General features: G+C 41.8%; 1 protein-coding gene across 1 annotated transcript in view; it reads left to right on the top strand.

Moving 5' to 3' along the window:
- Positions 1 to 22189, top strand: part of MAMLD1 (mastermind like domain containing 1) — a gene marked incomplete at both ends in the record, with an annotated part of 68986 nt that overhangs the window by 6618 nt on the left and 40179 nt on the right. The window contains one exon of the mRNA XM_080352735.1: positions 673 to 807. Within this exon, the coding sequence (XP_080208861.1) occupies positions 673 to 807 (135 nt within the window). The remainder of the gene's footprint in view (positions 1 to 672; positions 808 to 22189) is intronic.

Raw genomic sequence — 22189 nt, 5'->3', positions numbered from 1 at the left:
AATAATGAGTGGCCTGATTGCTCAATGACTTCTAAGCAACTCACTAACTTACTGATCACTGTGAGATTTCAAAGACAGAAAAGAGAAATATTCTTTATTAGTAGTAATGTTGGAGGTGTTGGAGTACATGGGGCAGGAAGCCCTGTGGAATGCCAGGGGTGGAAATCGTGTGGAAGTCTTACCAAAAGAAACACATTGGGAGACTTCAGTGGTTTGGCAAAATTGAACCAAAACAAGAATTGCCAGGTGAGTGGGGTAAACAAGCACTAAGCTGTTGAAGCCAAGTGAACTAGGTTTGCTGAGTTACAGCAGTGGGGAGTGAGGCAAGGAAAGCTGAGACATCCCAGTTGAAGAATTCACATATCTTCAATGACTCCACTGAATGGAGACCAGAAAAATGGAAGTATTATAACTTCAGAAATTAGGCTCACATTCTGCTGCTTTACTGGATCCTGTCTCTCCTTTGTGGATTGAGGTTTTCAGTATTTTTGGCGTCTGCAGCTGATAAGTGTAGGGTGGGAGGAATACAACTGCTTCTCTTGGGTCATGGCTTCAGAAAAAGTGGGTGAGGTGGATATTGTGGAGCTTTTATCATGGGCATGGAAGCTGACATGTTTTATAATCTGATTCAGCATGAATAACAAGAAAAATGTTATGGTCTTAATACCCTAGCAGGAAGGTGAGTGGGGGAGCAGTGAGGTATTGGGGAGGCTAAAGCCAGATGCTCATTTGCCCCCGTTAGCTGCTGAGTGCAGCTCGCTGCAGCTGGGGACCGGCTGCGAGGACGAGGAGACTTTGGCGCTGTGGGTAAGTGGGAATTTAGTGTGTTTAGCAACAAACATGTGATTAATAGATGCATGCCTGTCATCTCTGCGATTGCACCACAGTCCCTCCATTCATCTCCCCGGCTGCTGGGGGAGGGGAGCGGGACAGCAGCTCCGTGCTGGGAGGGCACATGTGCTCTGGGTGTAAAGCAGGGATCAGTCCCGGCGTCTCCCTGTGCGTTCCCAAAAGTGCCTGGCGTGTTTTAGGCACCGCTGTAATCTGAATAATAAACACTTAATTCCGAGCTCCTCGTGTTTGGCTGAGGTTGTTCTGTTAAATGATGCTTTGCTTAGAGGACACAGAAAGGGGCAAATGTTCGGTAAGACTTGAGTCGTTTAACTTAAATCAACCTCCTCCTACCCACTATTGACATATCAAGAGAACCAATGAGGCATGTTTAATTACACATGCACAGAGTTTACAATTAGTCTGTGCACAGATTTTTTTTTTCCTTCTGACACAGCAAGGAAAGATTTGATCCTGCAAGAGCTCTTATTAGCTGTAATATGAGCAGAGCTGGTGTTTGCCTTTTGGGTCTTGTTTTGTTTTGTTTTGTTGTCGATTTTTTTTTTTTTTTCCTTTTTAAATGTAAGTGGAATGTTTTTTCTTCTAGGTCAAATGATTTAATCTGATGCTCTAATGTTACATGGTTTAGCAATCCTTCTGCTCTCCTTCTGCTTGTAATAAGTGACAAAAGTACGGCTTCTTGCTTGATAAATGGGTTAACAGTATTCACAAGGCAGGTAATAGAAATCCATATTAATAGGTGGAAATTGGCTCTCGATGCCAGACAGGAGAGTCTAATGAAAGTATTATTGTTTTAGCTTCCAGCTCCTTTGGAAGGTGAAAGCTAAATGCCTGTATTACATTCTTATTACCTATTTATCACATCGTATAGCTGAGTGGATGTTTATTAAATTACATTCATGTTTAATGCCTGTTTGTATACTTTTCACTGGATGTGTTCTCAAAGGAAATTTTCTGGAAGCGTTTCAGAAATGCACAACTCTTTTCCCATTCTCTTTTTATAAAGTAAAACCATTGTTGCCAACTGTCAATATACAATTGGCTTGGAAATTAAATTGTTTCCTGCTAAGCTGTAAGAACCAGCTAAACCTATTCTATTTAATTTAAGAAATAAATATTTAAAAATCTGAAAAACACACGGTGTTCTTGGGTAGTGTTGATTCTATTCTAGTCTTTGAAAATACCCAAGATCCCAAGAGTTGGGCTTACCTAGTTTCAGCTTTAATTTAGCGTTAAATTGCTTCATTGGGGATTTTATGTATGACCTTCTGTATATTTGTGATTCTGTTGAGAATATTTAAAATAGTACTGAATACCATCAAAGATAAAAAATTAGGAGCCTGTTTATTAATATACCTACTTATGGAGCTTCTTCAGTTTTGCATTCTTTTTTTCTCCTTAAGCAGCACTTTCAGTTCATTTCATCTAGGTTAAAAGAAAAAAAAAGAAGACAAACAAACAAAAATCACCAAACCCCAAAACCCAGCACAGGCCAAATATTCCCACGTAGCTTTGACCTGGAGAGTGCTGGGATCTCAAGGGCTTTCTGCAGGTTCTGGTAGATTAAAAAGAAGGGAACTCGGACTTGAATTTTCTGCCACCTATATTAGCTACAGCTCATCCCCCTCATCAGAGCACTGTGCCCACGCAGTGTGGGGTGACGGGGCTTTGGTCACAGTGTGAGTCAGGTGAGGACCATGGCTGGTGGCCAAGGGCTCCTGGCTGCACCTCCACCTCATCCGGCGGAGCCCCTCACTGCCTTCCCTGGCCAGCATCCTGCTTGGCACCTGTGTCCTGCCCTGACAAACCAGACCAGAGGGATGCCCGGCTCTTCTGAAGTTGTGTTTGTTGGTCTCGGGCTGCCGATGCCCATGGTTGGAAATCTGCGCCAGTTTATTTAAGCAATCCCAAACAGGAGGTTTCGGTCCCGCTCTCACACTAAGAAATACCTGTAACGTGTAGAAATCTGAAGTGTGTGTTCTTTCACTTCACCAAGTTGTTAACAGATGCCTCAGAAACACCTGGGGCTTGGTGCAGGTGACTGTTGTCCTTGCAGAGCCCCGGCGGCTCCGCGGGCACCCTGACCATAGAGGAAAGCTGCCTGAGTGCCGGCGCCATGCAGGGCTCCTGCCTATGAAACCCTGCTTGGAGGGTCAGGCTGTGAGATCAGGACTCAAATGAGAAATACAAAGGGTTTTTTTTAATCAAAAGCTTTGATAGCTCTTGTCTGCTTGAAGTTTAAATTCGCTGGAATATTGTATCGATCCATCAGTGTAATCTGTTAAATACTGCAATTTGAACCATGCTTACTTGCTTATGTTAAGAATAAATAAATAAATCAGAGCTGATACAGGCATTTCAGCTCTCTGCTGTGCAAATAATAATGCAAACACTCTTGTTTCTGTAATGAGCAGGTTAATCACTCGATCACTTTTACTAAATTTTGCTGCCACTGCCCTTTAAAGAGCTCATCTTTATCATTAGTGGGTCCTAAAAATGCGCAGTGAACATACTTTCAAGTTAGACTGGAAAAAAATTGTGTGTAAAGGAATGTCATGTTATGCTCTACTTAGAACTGATTTACATTATTAATTTAACAGAACAATTCAAAACACCATTGTAATCATGCTACCATTTTTTTTCAAATGATAGGGAGAGAGGCAATATATCAGTCTCTTGGAGTATGTGAAGCATATGAGAAAGTAGTATTTTGAACAAATTTTAGCAGACTTATTAGGTTTTGAAATTACAGCTTCCTGACATCAGCAAATATTATTAACATTTTAAGACCCATTGCAATTGTTCCTTAGACTATAGATATATATAAAAATATATATATACACTAAGAAAAGTTAATATGTGTATATATATGTATATGTATATATATATATACAGAGAGAAACTCCATCTCTTAAGCATTTTAGATGACATGGGACTAAACTCTTTAAACTGTTATTCTTTCAGTTTTAATAATCTTAAGTTCCTTTTCAGTACTTCCACCTCTGTTTTACCTTTGTGTTCACTGTTTGATAAAAGACTCTGTGGACTAATTAGTTTCATTTCTGCTTATGGCTGGTCTCTAATAGTGTTCATTCTTTTGGCTTCACAGATCTTGACCAATGCTTCAGTATGTTCGCTCTAACCACCGCAGGGAATGATTGTTCTCTTTTCTGTACCCCAGCAAAACACATTGCAGCACTTTACTGGTTCCCCATTTTGCAACACCTTCAATATACGGGTCAGTTTGTGTTAAAACGCTTACAGTGCTTTCTTAAATCATGGTGATAGAAATGTTTTTTATGTAGTGTAACAGTACAACAGAACTTGTATCATTGGAAGCCATCTGAAAGACATCCATAATACCGCTTGTATTTTCTGACCTGCCTTGATTTCATTTCCTATTCCAGACATCTGTAATTGACTGTGTCATTTTTTTCTTTAGAGAAGTTCTTTAAGGTGAGACTGTGCCGATTGTTTTTTGGGCAAGTCTTTAATATGATCTTTTATTTTCTAAAGCTGTTATCTTACTCTCCAGCAGTTTGTGCATATTTGAGTTATGCGAGTTTGGATTCTGCCCTTGGCAGTCAACATGAAGTGCTCAGCATGAGGTAGAGATCTTGTAGATCCTACACGTAACAGGAGAGCAGTTCATGGGACTGCAAACAACAGCAAAATCACTTAGAGGTTTAATATGTTTGGATAGGGAATGCCCAAGAAAATGTATTTCTGAGCCCCGTGTTGTTTGTTAAGTCACAACCAAGGGCCCGAGGAAAAGTTCAGTAACAGCAGAGCCTGATGGTGTGGAGAGTGAGGGAGAAACTCGTCCGTGGAGCATTTCTGTGGAGAGAGTTTGTCGGCTGTTTATTGATTGCGCAGGTCATTGGTGAAAGGTCAACAGCTCTGCTGCGTCGGCAGATAAAGATAGAGGAATGGCATGTTGAGGTCACATTGGAAAGGAATTCAGTCACGCTAAAGAAAGAACATTTTTAAACCTTTATTTACTCAAAAAGAGTTGTGAGGTATTGAGCTTGCATGTTTACAACTCTTCAGTGTAAGATTTAAAACCTTATTCTCAGCTTTTTCTAGGATTTTTCCCCTTCGTTTTACAATCTATTTTTAGAGTAGAACAATTTTTAGCTTATCACTGTAATTCCTTGTGCATGCTTTTGTTTCTTGCAAAACATTAGGTGGCTATTTCTCTGCGCAAAGAAAGGCTGGTTGTTTTTCTGAACTACCAAATTTTGAAGAAATTATGCTCTGATTAATTGAATTTACTTTTTTTTCCTCAAAGTGCCTATAGAGTGCTGAGCACTGTTTATGCAGCTTCTTTCTATTGTGTTTTGCTTTTACCCTATTTGAAGGTAAATATTGCACAGCAGAGCTGAGATGTAACCCATCCAAAAGGTAAACTGTTTATGTTCAGGACAGAATTTAAATCAGCAGGACTCGGATCTTGCCTGAACAAGGTAGTTAGACTGATTATCAGCTGGTGTATGCTGTGGGTGGTTTAGACAGCCTGGGTAAAACCACTCCTTTTCATTTTATTTACCTCCATTAGGAACCAATTTAAATGAAAGCTATAATAGGCGATTATTATACTTTAGAAAAAGTGTTCTTATATAAACAGCCTAAATTCACACTTTAAACACATGCGGATTTGTTGTGCAGGGAAGGTGTAAATAGATGGGTAGCTGTTTTGTGGAGCTGGGAGCTAAAATGCATTCCAATAAGCATGGTATTTTCTCTAATACAAAGTCCTGGTCTAGACCTTCCCTGTCACCAAATTCCACTTAATCCCTGGAAATGGTGCAGAGTCTCTTCAGTACCGGGAACTACACCCAGACACGAGGATAACCTTGTGGAGTGACACCTCAGGCAGTCCCTTGGTAAAGTGGGTGGCAAGGAACATACTTGTTTCCTTTGTCAGGTTTGGCATAAAGGCAATATGAGAATACCATTTGCCCTTACAGAAGATATGTGAATAGGTTTGTATGTTGGAGACAGGGTGGCTTTGACTGATGGTTTTAATATCGCCATTTATTCCCGGCTTCTAAACTCTAAAATTACATTTTCCAAAAAATCTGTGTTTTTTTCTCTAGTGACTCAAACCCCCTAAGTTTATGATCAAGGTAGTTTTTTAATATTTTAATATTAAAACTAATAAATCCTGCCTGTTAGATCCTCCAAGAGAGTTCAAGTAGTTTACTTCCCCCCCAGCTCTGCCTTTATGAAAAGTGCTGTGTAAAGATAAACGCTTTCTTCCATGTAGACACTCAGAACTGCTCTAGAGAAGATGCTAAGGGGGTCATCCAGGCACCGGGCATGTCCCCACCAGCATCCTTGTGCAGCGTCTGCATCAGCACTCCCTGCCAGGGCTTCTGCTTGCTCAACTTTATAGGTTGATATTGTCAAGTTCAGTCAGTTACCTTCTGTTCCTCACAGGGAACACAGTCAAAAATAAACGTTTCACCTGCGTTTTGCAATCACCTTATCTCTGCTCTTCCCCAGCGGCCCGTGTGTGTGGGTGGACGATGATGGTGTTCTTCCAGGCTCTGCCCATGGAGCAGTGTCCACCGGCAGCTGATGTGTGCTGCTCCGGCACGGTCACAGCAGCACAGAGCAGCAGAGAAGCTGCTCCAGCTGTTGGTGTAAGACAGCCCTGCTGGGGGCTGCATTTTGGGTGGAATTTTGATAATGTGGGGAGGAAAACTCTTCAGATGGTAAGACTGATGTGATGCTCAGTGCAAGATTTATTTAGTGTTATTGATGTGTGCCAATACTATGATTCCTCATAGGTCTTCTGAATACTGGAGGCGAAGGATAAGAGGTATATATTATGTTAGATCAATAGCAACTGTAATAAAGAAAAAAATCAAAGTAAATATGACTAAACTGGATTTTAGTTTAATTTATTAAGAGAAAAGAAGTGTAGAGGATGCAAGGGATACACTGCTACTTGCCTGTAGCTGCTGAATCACATCCTGCTCTGTCCAGAAGTAACTGCATGTTGGCATCTAAATGCTGTTGAGTCACCTTTGCAGTATGAACTGGTGATTTACATTCATGCATCAGAAAAGTTTATTCATTCAATAACTTAAAAAACAACATTTAAAACAGAACAAAACCAACCAGCTAACCAAAAAAGACACTGCCCCAGAAGAAGTATCTCTAGAAAGGGTTAAGATTTCCATTGACAACAAGCAAGGAAAACTTTGCGAGGAACCTGCCCCATGTAGCTGCTTGGAGAAGGTACGGAGATGGCAAATCCGCGGCTGGCGGCACTGGCAGGGACACATGCAGGAGGCCGGCGCTGGAGGTGCAGGAGCTGCAGCTCGCTCGATTTTCATTACTGCCTGGTCCCAAAACCTGCAGCAGAGCCTGGGGAGTGAGCAAACTCCCACAACTACCAGCGGAGTAACTTGGCAGCACCATGCCCAAAGCACCGTGACGGTGTTTTCTGGTGTGTGTGCCCTCCTCTTGCAGAGAATCAGGCCTTTGTCTGAACAACTCCTTTCTCCTTTTCTTTCTGAAGTTTTCAGTTAGCGACTTAGGAAGGCGGGGGGTGGGAGGGGTGCAGCCTGCAAAGATGAAGCAGCTCATGAAAAGAAAGCTGCTGAATAGGCAAATTGTTTTATCTGGATGGGTTTTGTGTTACTGACTCTGTGTTGCAGGGAAGGTACAGTAGAAACAGTGTTCTGGCTCATGTGCTCCTGCCCCAGCCATGAGATCGCCCTTTCTCCTGCTGCTTCTGATGCTCAAAAGCTCTGAGCGTGTGTTATCTTTTTCCTCCTCCCCCTTAAGAAATCCATTCTCCGCTGATGGCATCTCTATTTAGTAATGGCCATGTTTACACACTGTAAAAAATATGAACTAGTCTCAAGGATTCTGCAGCTTTGCGCGCCCCCGCAAAGTGGTATGTCCTGTGGCGTCTGACTCCAAAAAGGTCCTGTGTTTCCAACCTCGTTTGCTTAACAGTCTGGAAAGAAAACTGCAAAGTTGAGGATAAATCATCTGCATGAGGTTTACAAGGAAATTTGAAAGCCCAGGAGTGTGATCCCAACTTGCTCTGGCATTGGGTCAATCTTCTCTTGCTTTTCTTCTTCCTTTAGAAAAGCTTTAGGAGTAGCTGAAGCTCTGGTCAGCTGGTGGTCATTTTGGTAGCCTGTCTAATCCCAGGCTCCAACATGAGCTGTGTTGATAGTCTTTGAAACAGTGAGATGGTGGCCTCTGTATTGTTAAAGGTCATCAGGCATTTTGTGCTGTGAAAGCAAAAGGAATGCATAAAATTTTTTAAAAAGGAAAAGATTATGGTAAATGTAGTGCCTCAGCTTCAATGCTGCAGGAAGGGACAGAAAGGTGGGATGTGTGTGTCCAGACAACAACAAAAAAATCCTGATTTAATGAGTCTTGTTGATTTAGGCCCCTTGAAAAGAGAATTCCTCATCTGATGTGACTGGGTTTTTCCCCCATCCTGAACTGTATCAGTGAGACACTGAAATCCTCATCAGCGGTGGGGGAGAGGAATGAAGCTGCTGGCTTCTGATGTGCTGGAATCGGACTTGAAGAAGAAGGGAGGCTATAGGGCTGCTAGAAGTTTTCTGGCTTTTCATCTCAAAACAAAGCACTAAGGCATCCCCCATGCTCAAAGGTAGAAAAACAGTGAGCAGGACTCTCCGTAAACACAATGGCTCTATCTTGCTCTGTTATGCCACAAAGGAGTGGCTTGCTTAATCTCCGAAATTAATAGAGCAGAGAGGAAACGGCTCTTAAAGAGATGTGTGTCTGCTTCCTTCCTGTGCCGAGCGCGGGGAGCCTGGGGCCGTGAGGTAATGTCATTTCACATAACTAGAGGGCTCTTCTTATAAAGGACAATTACAGTAAGTGTAGCGAGTCTGGAATTTTTGACTTTTCAGTATTTCTTTTCTTGCTACAGTGGTGAGGATTTCTTTTTAAAACCTGACATGTTATTTTGATGAAAGCTGATGCTGTGAGAGTTTGTCCCACATTTGTTTTTCAAGAGGTTTGCTTTTTTCTTTTCTTTTTTTTTTTGTCTGTATCTTGTTTTGTGACATCAGAGAGAAACCAGCCTGCTGCTCTGTTCCCTGCCACGCTTAGTACAATAATCTAAATGCATTTTGAGCTGTTGTCCTAGGAGAATGTCAGTTCAACCAGAATTAACGGAGTGTATTCTAGTAGAACAGCTCCTTTTTCACACTGTGTTGGCCCTTTATAGCAGTGTGTTACTCTTGGTGTGAAGCCAAATCAACTGATAAGCAATGGACTAGGTTTTCCTGCATGTGGTCAAGGCTGCTCACATCCATCTAAACATTTTTAGCTTTAGGAGAAAGACCTAGCACTTACAAAACTAAACCCCACCTATTGTTGCTTCAGGGTGAGAGAAGAGAAAAAGAATTGTTTGCCAGGAAGCCTTCAGGATTTTTTAATTGCTTTAGGGAGAAAGATGGGAAGATCAGGAAGAGATTCCGTAGGGATCGGGGCTCCTGGGTACCGTGCTGCCTCCAGCCAATTTGACTTGGGAACAGGGGGAGGATGCTCGGTATGTTTCAGGAGCCAACTTTCGTTGGACAGATAAAGCTTTGCTCTGCTTTCATTCCTTAGTTTTTAAAAATAATTTACGTGTGATGCTGCACCATAGAAATATCCCTCCAACACTTCATTTTAAACCACTGGCTAAAACAGTATAACATAATCCAGCCATGTTGTGTATCTTGTGCATTTATTAAAAAGAAAGGGTGCATGAAACGTTTATTTTCTGAGTCACAATAAGGGGGAATCTGTAATGAAATGACTATCTGTAAAATGCAGGACAGTTTGTTCCCTACTAGCAGCATGATGTATTTTACAAATGAACAATAGTAGGTTGCTTTGCAGAAAATGTGTTTGATATAAAGATTATCAGTGCTGCCACCCCTCTTCCCTCATCTATTATTGGACTCTCCACAGCAAAATTGCAGAACTCCAAGTGCTTTTTCAGCTTTCATTGAGCTGCATGATTTGTAATGACTGTGGTGAGCTGGGGAAAGGAGGAAGTTTAAATTTGGGCAGTTGTGCATCTATCCACAGTTAACGAGGCATCTAATTTCTCAGCAAATTCAATACAGCTTTAACACAGTCCTGCCTGTAGCTTCAAATATGCTGTAATATTTTTCAATTTGTTTCTGTACCTTTGCTGCTATCTGTGTGTGTTAAGCTCCATCTATTTTGGATATTATTTATCTGAAAGATGAGATAAAGAGCTGGCTTTGTATCAGTGCTGCTTGATAACGGCCAGGGAGACTCAGCAGCCTTTTGGCTGCCTGACTCCACGCTGCCCATGTTGCGCTCCTCCAGATACTGAAAAGGGCCAGTATTCAGTGGAGATTGTATCGCTGCACTGTCCTTTTCCTCTCACCGTGTTTTCAGGAGCAACAAGTAGCTACGTCTGTCTGTCTGAACCACCACTTTAACACCCTGCACCAGATCTCCCTTCCAAGCGTCGATAAAGCTTAGCTTCAGAGTTACTGTTAAGCTCTTGGGGGCAGGGAGCATCTTTTCTTCTGTTTTTGGGCAGGTATCTCACACCAACAGTTGTGACCCCATATGTCTGGCAAGGAATTACTGTGATTCACGTAATACTGACTAAGAATGGACGGCAGCAACAGCACAAGGTGGGATGGCTACAGTTTAAAATAGAAGATGGCATAATGAAGTTCTTAGGCTAAATGCCAATGTAACATTAGCATTTAACCTCCCTGTTAGTATTTGCCTGTTAATTGGGTGCCACTGTCTGTATTGGCATAGTTCTTAGAGATTGTTACAGCAATATTAACATGATTGAAATACATTGTATAAAATTATCATATCTATCAAAGTTTTCTCCTGCTGCTGGGGGCTTAAATCATCCAGCCCACAGCTGAGAATGGTATTATTTTACTTGTTCTATTATAGACATCCAGACACATACGCAGCCCTCAGACTTACAAGAATGTGTCTGCAAAGTGAAATAATAAGCATATACTAGACAGTCCACAGGATTATAAGGCTATTTAAATGAGAAGAAAAAGTTGAGGACAGACATGAGAAAGGAGGGAATTACATGGCTTGTAATGATACCTTCTTTGACCTTCCAGCTAGGACTTCTTGAACCAGATCAGGGCACTGGGCTTTCTCTTCTTAAAGCTTTTTTTACTAAATCTTAATGCAGCGCCTTTCAAGAATTTTGATGTCAAATTTCACCAACTTGCAAAATGTTTCCACTTCTGGCTCTTCTCCCTCGAAGATGTGGCCTCGAACTGCTATTGTTGGGCTTCCCTCTGTGGCCAGGGTCTCGTGAGGGTCTGGGGTCCAGTGTGTGCCAGCCTGCCTTTTCCTTACAAAATGCAATGCCTCCCATTCCCATACAGTCGCTGTCTCTCCTTGGGGGCCCCCGTGATGTGGGGACCCCTCGGCTGGCCTGCGGTAGCTCTGCCCATTCCTTTTCCCCATCTCCATCTCTCCCCCCCTCATACCCAGCACAGAGTTAGAGGGAGGCTGGGCTAGATGCAGGCTCAGGGCTCCTGTGCCGTACACCACAGCAGTACCAGAAGGCAGGCAATTTGCATTTTAATAACTCCCTCATTATGTATTTGTCTGATCTTGTCAATATTTTGCATTTTTTTAAATTTTGCTGACTGAAGATGTTGTGGACTATCAACTCGATAATTAGATTGCCTGATTTTAAACACCTCAGTTATAAATCAGAACAGCCCATTTCTATAGCCCAGTGCTTTGGCTGAAAAGCAGCTGTCCTAGATGTGGAAGGCAAGAGATTTGAGGAAAGCACTGTGTGCAGATTTACTGTTGTTAGGAGTTCCTTGATGAACACACTTAAAATGGGGGGGATTGATGCTTCTTCAGAAATAAAAATTACAGAAATTAAATATTCACCACGAGATGTAGCATCACCTTACCTGCCAAGTGAGCGTGGTTCTTTCCCCACTGAGTAGGGTTGCCACAGACTTCACCTTCAGTTAATTCCACCTGTCTAATGAGATTTTTTGTTTGTTTGTTTCACCTAAAGCTCGAGCTAATGGCAAAAACATTAAATGCAAATTGCACCTTCAGGGCTCCTTTTGAATCGCACAGCACAGCTTGGCACTGCAGTTGATGCGAGGTCTATCTCGATTGTTGTATAAAGCTTTGGAATTACAAATGTTTGTGTTAGACACACTTTCTCTTCTGTCTAGTGCAGTTCTTTGTATTGCACACGGGTTTTGAAACAAGTCAAATGTGGTGAGTGCAGAAATAATAAAATCTCTTTATACGCAGAGGTATACAGAATGTGAAAATAAATATGTGCTAGAATTGTTGTAAAAGATGTGGTGATCATTTCATTCTCAAAAGAGCAGCTGTGAGTAGATACACAGAGAAACGCCCACTGAAATCAGCTGAAAAGTTTCCAGTCATTTCAGCAGTCCAGGTCCAGTTATAAAACACAATAAATATTATTCTGCGTATAGAATATTGCAAAGATAGATTTCAGAGAGGAAAAGACCAAGTTTACTTTTATTTTAAAAAACATTACTGAGATAACCAAACAGAAATGTGTTTGATGCATGAGACAGTGGACCTGGTGAGATCTGCTCTTGGCACTGGAATGTGGCAAAATGGGTCCTGGGAGAACATCTGCACAAAGGAGCACCCAGAAACAAGTGAGCATAGAAACAGGCAAGTTTTGCTTCTTTAAACTTGTATCAGGAACCAAGGAAAAGCTGTGTGCAAATGTGTTAGGGAGGCAAAGAAGCATGAGAGATTACATGATTTCTCTTACTGTGAAGAGCTTTTTGTTCAGCATGGGAAGACAGCAGTTCTTCCTGGGGTTGTTTGCTGTTCTCACGTGACTATTTCATGGCTCAGCTTGTTAATGGACCAGATTTCCATTAAAAGTCTTTAGTTGTTTGACAGCCATGTGCTTCAGAAACCAGGAACAAATTATGTGCTGGTAAAGACTGCTTTCTCATATGGAGATAAACATAAACACATTTTTAAGGGGTAACGAAAATTCCTCCTTGTTCTTGGGTTACCCTTAGAGTTAAGCACACACCATGAGCAAGTAAAGGAAATGCGCTCGAGGTTAATATTCCTTCTCTCCCATTCAATCCATGAGCTTCTACACATTTTCAACATTTTCAGCCTCTTTCAGAAACCCAAAACTAGAATGTGGCAATGAGGGATTCAGACCATGGCAGTGTGAGAGCTGTCTAGGAGTCCCCTTTAGGCATCATCAGATGGGCAGTCCTGATGAGCTGGTAGTTTTCAGAGGGGCTGAGAAGGAGCTGCAGGAGGTACCCACCCATGGGCAACATCTCCTCATGCGCAACCCCTTGGTGGACGAACATGGTGACACAGCAGCTGATGGGCTCATGCTGCAGCTCATGCATTTTCTTCACTGGGCTAAGGAATCAGACGGTGCACTTTGCCACCGGTGCAGATCGCTTGCAGGCAGCACCGTAAGCTCCTTCCCTGCAGTTGGGCTTCATGTCCCACAGTAGAAACGCTGTATTGTAAACGAGCAAAGTTTATTTTCAGGGAGTTACTCATATTGACACTTCTGACTTAGTGTCTCTCTAGTTACAGAACAAATTCGTCTTGCAAAAATCAGGAAACGCTGTGTAAAGGAACACACAGTGTGCTGCTGGAGAAGAAACTTCCTTAAATCTAAAGTCTGCCCCAATGTTACCCCATTTCTCCCATGTGTCGTTAGTATTTTGGGTGTCTTGTTGTGTACTAACACAAAGTACTTCCAATTGGGTTCAGTATTGTGAGTTAATTCTTAACTGATCATGACCAAATATAATATAGACTTCATTTTTCAAAAATGATCAGCAGTACAAGCATGATCTGGAAGATACTAGATGATTAGTTAAGACCTGTAGATTCTCCTATAATATGCTAAGGCTTGTTTTCTTGGCAGTAAATGAAAACTACAAAAAGGTAAGACAACTTGTAAAAGGAAGAGACTAATCCAGGAAGAAGGAGGGTTTTTTTAATTGGAGAACTGATAAATTGTAGTGCATTTTTCCTTTAAAGATACACTTTAAATTTATATTTTCCTGTTTATATATAATAAATGGGGAAACAGAACAAGAAAATTATATTTCAGTTCAAGGTACTCAAGAGGAAAATGGGTAGTTTTATTAGAGAAATACGTGCTGTACTTGATTCTACTTTCTTATTCCTTATGCTGTCATTTACTCCTGGATAAAGTGAATATAAAATGCTGTTAGGTTAGAAAAGTGCTATTTTACATCCATTGTCCAAATGATTACACAAAGAAGGAGGGTGAAAGACTAGGTTTCCATCGGTTTTCTGCCTTGGATTTTTTAATGGAAGCAAAATTAAGATGACTGTAGAAAAGAGAGGGAGAAATATAACAGCTGAAATTTCCTAACTCAAGTGCTTAATCATAATACACCCTTTTTGGGCTTCATCACCTCGTGTCTGTACAGAGCTCCAGGAATAACAGTTCTTTAATAGTTTTTTACACTGGTACAAGGAGTAAAAAAATAGGTTGAGTTTTTAAATGTTTGTTGATCTTACAAAATTCATGCAGTTAAAAATGCATGGTTTGGTTTAGATTTGAGTACAAATAGGTATGAAACAGGGTGTCAGCCTTTTTCATTAAAATTAAAAAAATAGGCAATTTGTTTGGCTTTTTATTTGGTTTTGGCTCCATATCTGACTCAAATGTTTGTGTAAGAAAAGCTGCATTAAAAAGTGCAAGGTCAGGTCTTGATGTGCTGCTCAGTTGTGGGCAAGGAGGGAAGGGGAAGAATTGCTGTGATACGCAAAGTTGACGTTTCCTGCCCATTTCCTATGTCATGTCTGACAAATCTAGTGACTGTAGCACAGGAAACCAGGTAGAGTTTCTTTGCAGTCCCCACAAGCTACTTGAATAGGAAATAGGTTTGTTCTGAAGAACTGGAGCTCTCTTCTTCCAAAGCAACCGCAGTGGTGGGATGAGGTGTACTGGTCTGGGTATGTGTCATGCCATGGTGTGGTACCAATGGTGCTGGTGGGTGCTACGAAGGACTGTACCGAAAATTTGGTTCAGAAGAGATTTTGGCTCTCTATTAGGAACTTGGGAATGGGAGGCTTATGAAATGCATATCGATGCTTGTGATGCATGCTGGAGACACTGTCAAGGGCCAAGCTGGGCTGGCAGCAGCTTTGCATTGTGGTAAGGATGGAGGTGAGGGGTTGCAGCCATGGCAAGCACTTGGTGGTGCTCAAGTTAGTCCATTTGAAGAAGTTGCATTCCCTTCTACAGAGCAGCATCTGACAGCCCCTGTGCCAATATGAAATAAAATGGTTACCCTCAACCACTTTTTAGTGGCTAACCTGTCTCAATCTCCATTGCATTTGCAGTCAGTCAGTGCTTCTCAGCTGGCATTCAGCAACTTCCACCTGAGGGGCTGCCAGTTCATAATACAGTGGACAGTCATCTCTCCTGTGTCCAAGCTGTCCCTGTTCACCAGCACTGAATAAACTAAAGGGAGTTTCTCTTGGTGCAATTCAGCTTGAGATTGGGCATAATGCACACAATGTCCTGCTGAGGTCCTTGCATGGCCCAGCATGGTGGGTTGCATTAACACCGTGCTCAGCTGTGCTAATTAGTCCCCGAGCTAACTCAGTGGCAGCCTTGGCTTTGGGATATCTGAGCCCCAGGGAAGGAATATAGTCTTAAGTGATGAAGTGACCTCCAGCAGCTCCGTTGAAATGAAGTGAACCTCACCTCTTTGGGCTAGGCTTACACTGGTGCTCCTTCAGTTCCCTCAACACCCTGAAACTTGAAGGTGGACACAACACTGTGTTTAGTGACAGATCAGAGCACTTCCACCAAATCCAAACTTTCGTCCCCAGTTTGCAAGGTCCTTGCAGCTCCCCAGTAACACTCCGTAGTGCCATTCAACATGACAGTCGTTTCCTGATCGTTACAGCAGTTATATCCTCACTAGACCATGTAACCATAACTGAAAGCAGAAGTTCCTCCCATTCTTTCAGAAAAAAATGAAGAGTTACCCACCCTCCAGCTCTGTTTTAGGAGATGTCGTAGTTCTTTCAGGTTTGCAAAGCTTGGTGCGAATGGTCGCGTGTGACTCGCCTGGGCAGTGACTCACCATCGGCTGCTGTTGAGTTCCTCCAGCTTCTTCTCCTCACAGGTGGACAGGGCTTCCCTACACACACACCTGCTGACGGCTGCAGCTCTCTGAGGAGGAATGCCCATATTCTTGGAAATCACTGGATTCAGTGACAGCTGTCATAAGCTAATACAGAAAACAACTTTAACCTTCACTTTCCAAGACTGGGAGATAGGCATGTTCTTGGTCTTGAAAACTTTTAGGGGAAGTAGTGTAATTCTTGTGGGTAAACTGAAATGTCATAACTAAAAGGCAACAACAGGTTTTTTTCACCCTAAACTAGGTACATACAGTTTAAGTGTTCTGACCTTTCAAGAATGTGTTTGCTCAACTCCAGACATCGTGTCTGTATTAGAAAATGGAAGGGTAATTTACAGTTGATGTTTGCAAGTATGCAGTGAGTTTTCCTGTAATATCATTGTTACTTAGTAAAGGCCAAGTCTTACAACCCACAGTTTTCAGTTGAGGAACCCTTAGTAGGATGAATATCATACCCCAGGATGTCAGCCTCTCATGCTGGGTGAAGGGGAAGCCTATATTCGTTTAAAAATTAAGTCCTGTGAGAAAGGGCTCAGAAAAAAACAAAGTACCTGTGTTTCTTTTTTTTTTCCCTTCTTTTCTCCTTAACCTAATGCTCATGTTACATAATGCGAACACTTTGAATGAATGACTGTGATATTCTCGATTGAACACGTGCTATGCTTAAAAGGAAAAAATAACTCTGACTAAGAAAACCCGCAGATGTGCATTGTAGACCTAGAGCACGCCATGGGCTGCTGCCTGGCTGCTGCCTCCTGTGCACCTCAGCCTTGCCCTGGTGCTGCCATGGGGCCAAGGGACACCCTCCCGGCTCTGGTGCTGTGTCCCCACTTCTCACACCTCCCAGATGTATGGCCATACCTGTGGTGGGGTATGAACTAATGGAAGTAAGCTTTGGAAAGTCACATTATCATTTAAAGAATTTTAATAACAGAGTGTTTGATAGCATGTAGTAATGGAAGATAAGATTAGTGTAAATGGGGAAATGAGGCACCCATTTGTGAAGCGCCCACAAGGTCTAAGGTTTTCTAAGGGTTTTCAGGTTGTCTTGTCCCCTTGAAATTAAGTTGGAGCCAAGTGTCTAGGCTCATCTGCAAACCTTAGCTAAGTTGCTTAATGAAAAAAAATATTCCTTTAGATAGCTCTGTTCCTCTCACCATTAACAGGATATATGGGATTCCATCAGTACTTCCTCTGTAAATCAAGATATCAGAGGCTTTTGTCTCCCAATGCAGCTCTAGCTCAGTGTGGAAAGCATTTCAGATTTGAAGCTTCAAAGGTCAATCACCTGATTAATACTGCCATTCCCACAATGAGTTTTTTCTCTCTCTGTGGTAAACCTGTAGTTGTGAAACACCTTACACAGGTGACTCTAAAATCATTTCCTGTGCACTCAGACTTGACCCAGCTGCCAGGGTGGTGTGTTGGAACTGCAGCCATTTTCAAAAGTTCCTCTAGGGAATGAAGGAGCAAGCCTGGGGCCATGTCCCAGCCGTCCAGGGAGCTGCTGTGAGATAGTCTCACTACAGTCAGCAGAAAGTTTCAAGCTCTTTTTTTCCCCTCTATAGTACATAAAACTCCTTCCTAGAGTTTTACAAAGAGACCCTGACCACGTAAAGTATTCCCAAAGCGAGCAGCGTGCTTCATTCTGTGTACTCAAAACTACCTCCTCTGTTATGACAGATAACTGCAGTCTGGCTACAAAATCTGTAACAGGGATTGGTAACCCTCCAGGATGATACTTGGCACTCAAGAGCTAACACATGTTTTTGTTACATGAGCATGAGTCTAATAAAATGGCTCACTGGTTTAAGATGCCCCTTTGTAAAAACAAGACACGGTTGGATTTAGAAATTGTGATGATTTGGCAAGTTCAATTATTAACTTCTCTTGCAGGGTTAAGCTTTGACCAGAAATTTGCCATGAACTCATGGGCACATCCTGCTTGGAAGCAACATGCAGAAATCCTTCACTGTTCTCCTTGATTTATCTGCACTGTGCAAACTCAGAGTGTAAAGCTGTATTTTCCCCGGAGGAAGCCACGACAACCTCCATCCCCACTCCAGAGCAGAATGTTCTAATGTCTTAATACTTTGCTGTAGTTCTGCTCTGCTCAAGACACTGCACTAAGGAAAGTTCAGTGGGTCCTGAACTGGCCTGTTGTACAATCTGCTTTTACCATGTTTTTGGGAGAAAAATTGAATGTGGTGAAGAGCCCGAGCTATGTTAGCTATGCAGTGTCCTGTGGGATTGTTTGTGAACACAGCAGCTAAAGATAGAAGCGCACCACAGAGATGCTAAAAATACTGTCCAACTCTACGGTGGTTGTTTAGCATTTGGAGAGCTATAGTTGGCCTTACACAGACAAAGGGAAGATGCAGTTTTGCAATTTGAATATGCAAATGAAATCCTGATCTTGCAAATGCGCAATCATCTGCTCAAATCTAAAAAGACCACTTGTATTCCTGAAGTTAGGCATTGGCAAGATTAAGAGTTTAATCAGTCAAATACAGTGTCATCAGAAGTTAGTGTGATTGCATGGCAATGTGGAGACTTTACTTCAAAAAAGAACAAAAAAAAATCATGTTGTGTGATTAAGATCAGATTTTTTACGTTCCACATGTTGATACTTGGAACTGTGTTGACTGATAAATCACTTCTTATTAACACAGTAGGTTGCAAACAGTTTCTTCTTTACATTTATATGCATGATTTAGTAAACAGTATTTTAATATCAGTGGGAACACATGCTATGCTTCATAGATTTCAACTGTGTGACCTTTAAAGGCAGAACAAAGGCTTAGAAATTAGAGTTTACATAAAGCTGGGAAGTGTAGAAAGCTTGAAAGGCTGTGTAACTCACTCCTGCAGCAAGAACACCATTTTCTACAACATTGTTTGCCCAAGTCAGCATTTATGATGTCAGTTTGCAGTGATGAATGTGTGATTAACATTGCTTCTGGGACAGAGGGGAACGGGTATCTGTAGCAAGTTGAGAGGTTCTCCAGTTAAAAACTGAGTAACTTAAGCATTGCATTTTCTGCTGGAGATAATTTCTGCAAGTCCTATGTATTTTTAATTCACTCCTTTAGTTAATAATAAAGAAAGAGCAAAGAGTGAAATCTCATCCCTGCTGAAGTCAGTGTCCCAAAATATTTATTTCATTGAGGCCAGGATTTCAACAGCTTTATATGGGATGAGGGCTTCAGGGGTGGGGCGATAGTCTGTGTTTGGTTTGGGGTTTTTAGTACCATTGTTTTGCAGAATGCCTTTAAAGGTCCCTGGGACAGTAACAGATACTGTTCAAAGGGACTGTGTCATAGGAACCAGAGCTGCACGCTGGTCCACTCATCTTGCTGGTCCAGGAGGAAGGAAGCCTACAAATAATGTGTTGCCAATGAACCGTGTTCCTCTTCCAGTTAATGCATGCTGAGAATAGCGGAGTTGCTGTGAGGGTAAAGATGAAAGTGGCAGGATAAAATGAAGTAGTCAGAAACAAATTAAATATTCACTGCCAGACTCTTCTGCTTTACATATCTGCTCTGGCTGTATAAAGACTTCTCTCTACACCCAGGTTCAGTGAGAGACCCACTGGATTCGTGATCTTTTTACTCTAAGTACAGGTTGTTTTTATGGTTCTGTATTAATCAATATCCCTTTTATTGTTTCATTTTTTGAAAGGCAGAGGAACATCCGGGAGGCTAACAAAGGCTGAATGTGCAGGCGAGGAGCCGTTCGGGACATTTCCTCCCCTTGCCCATTTGCTTCATACCTTAGAGCTGTGCTCCAGTTTCTGCTGCCGCTTAGGACAAATTTCAGACTGCTCTTTTAAATGTTTTGTCCCCCACTAAGCCTATTGAAGAGCTCTGGGTGCACTAAAGCGTTGCTTTCCATGCTGAAGGTGAGCAGAAGGCCGCTCCACAGTCAGATATAAAGTCCCATGGCATTTGTGTTTGGGGCGACCACACCACTGAGGTTGGAGCTGTTGTTCTTTAGGGGAGTAAGCGTAAGTAATTCAGCTGTTGAAAGATAAATGCCTTTTTTTCATACTGAAATCCCATTGTTTCTTACTGCTCTGAGAATCTGAGAGCTTTCTGGCCTCGGGTTTGACCTAATTGAAGGCTTTGCTTCCGGGCTGTTAATTCCCCAACCGTACCTTTTGACAAAATGGAACCTGTATTTTGATAAAACCGCAGGAATAAGTCTTCTGGGGTTTTAAAAAATAATGCAATATGTAGCAGCAAAAACGTGTCAGACAGGGTTTTATCTGGTTATCTAGCAAATGGTAAATCTACCTCATAATTTAGGAACATATACAGCCTGTTTCTTATTCTTAGTTCCTTTTAACTTTTGGTCATTGCATAACTGTGCTGGTGTTAGGGGCTGAAAAAGAAGAGAGAAAAGTATCTTTCAAATCCCGGTAGACCCAAGTAGCAAAAACATCACTTTTTGCTCAGTGGAGAGGATCTGCGGTTCTCCAGCCTAGCTATTGCCGTGAGAAATTAATGTAGTCTACAAAATTACTGTGAAGTGTTCCATAGGACTTTGAAATTAATGGACTATAAAAAACGATATAAAACAATACTGCTGGTATTAAAACCGAGGTAAGATGAGGTAATACTGATGGAAAGGTGTTGAGTCTAAGATTGATCTTGATTTAAAGCCAGATATGAAAGAACAGCTCTTGTACTACAGCTTAAAAACCAAGAGGCAGAGAACTTGTTCTGTTTTCAGCTGTCTAGTTAATATCACTTGTCATTAAATGGAATGTGGAAGTTACAGCCAAACAATATGCCTGACGTGATTGCTGTAAGTCTTCAGATGACTAATTAAGAGGCATCTGTACAGAGATCTCCTGCTAGCAGTACAACACAGGAGCAAGCAGTAGTCCTGTTCCTCCAGAGCCGTTTGTCAACAGCAATTTTTGCCCTGGAAAGATTTCCATTTTAACAGTGCTGTTAATACTGAAGGCAGATGAATTACTAAGGAAAGACAAGATGGGAAGGCTCTGAGCATTTGTTTTGATAGGACAGATCTCTGTAGGTGCCTTTTAAATGAGATTGGTAATTCTGTGTGACCTGAAAAGGAGCAAAGCTACTGGTTCAATTATTTTATTATTTTCTTTTCTCTACAATGAATGTTACTTGGTCTCTTGCATATGGCTGGCTTGTGCAAGATGGCAAAATAGGTATATTCTTGGCTATGTTTTTTTTTTTTCTCCTTGGAAGTGATCCTACATTGATATCTTCACACGGACATTAGTGATGTTGCTTGTAATTTTACACAAAGGGAATCAGAAAAGCCTTGTTCGCACACTTGCTGCTCTGTAGCCTGAATGGGTTCCAGTTTAAAGCAGGATGCACATCAGATATATTTCTGTCATTATAAATGTAACTGCATTCACACAAATCGGTATAAGGAAATAATAACTGTAGTATTTCCTTCCCTTTAATTTTTGGTTAAGATTTCAGAAAAAAAACTAATACCTTAGGCTCTTGGTATTCTAGGTTGAACTTCCTGTTAGTTTCTGTGGTTTAAGCTTATTGTAACATCGCATCTTTCTGGTTTGGTTTAGTCATGATGGTTTGGATTTTTGTGCTTGCCAGCAGGACGATGCAGTTCTGAGTATCTGCAGCCAGGATTGCTTCCTGTGCTGCACGGTGACTCGGGGAAGAAGGCCACGTAGAAAAAAGAAAGTGCCAGGTTGGCCATCAGCATTTAAAAAGTTCACATATATTCAGCCATCAAAGCAGGTCAGCCCAGGTCCAGGTGACACATACAGGCATGGGCACACCTGCCCTGTTAGTTCCTCACAACAGGGAGCATTGCCACCATTTTAAGGGAAAGCACACACCTTGCTTTCTTCTTTCACTTGTAAGGCAGCTTGAGGTTCCTGGTTTACTGAGGGAATAACTGGAGATCACAATGAGTGGTGACAGTCATGGGGCAAAGTATCAGAGCACACTCCCATCAAGTGAACTGGTGTGTGCTGTACTGATGGGAGATCAGATCCTACACACGTAGCAGCGGTGTTTAGGAGGCGTTTTACATGTGCGTAGCCTAATTAGCAACTTCCAGTCTATGTTAATATGCTTGTTTTAAGGGTGGCAGATTTCGTA

The sequence above is a fragment of the Nesoenas mayeri genome (assembly GCF_963082525.1).
Source record: "Nesoenas mayeri genome assembly, chromosome: 13".
Classification (NCBI taxonomy): Eukaryota; Metazoa; Chordata; class Aves; order Columbiformes; family Columbidae; genus Nesoenas; species Nesoenas mayeri.
This window is presented reverse-complemented; position numbering and strand designations above follow the sequence as displayed.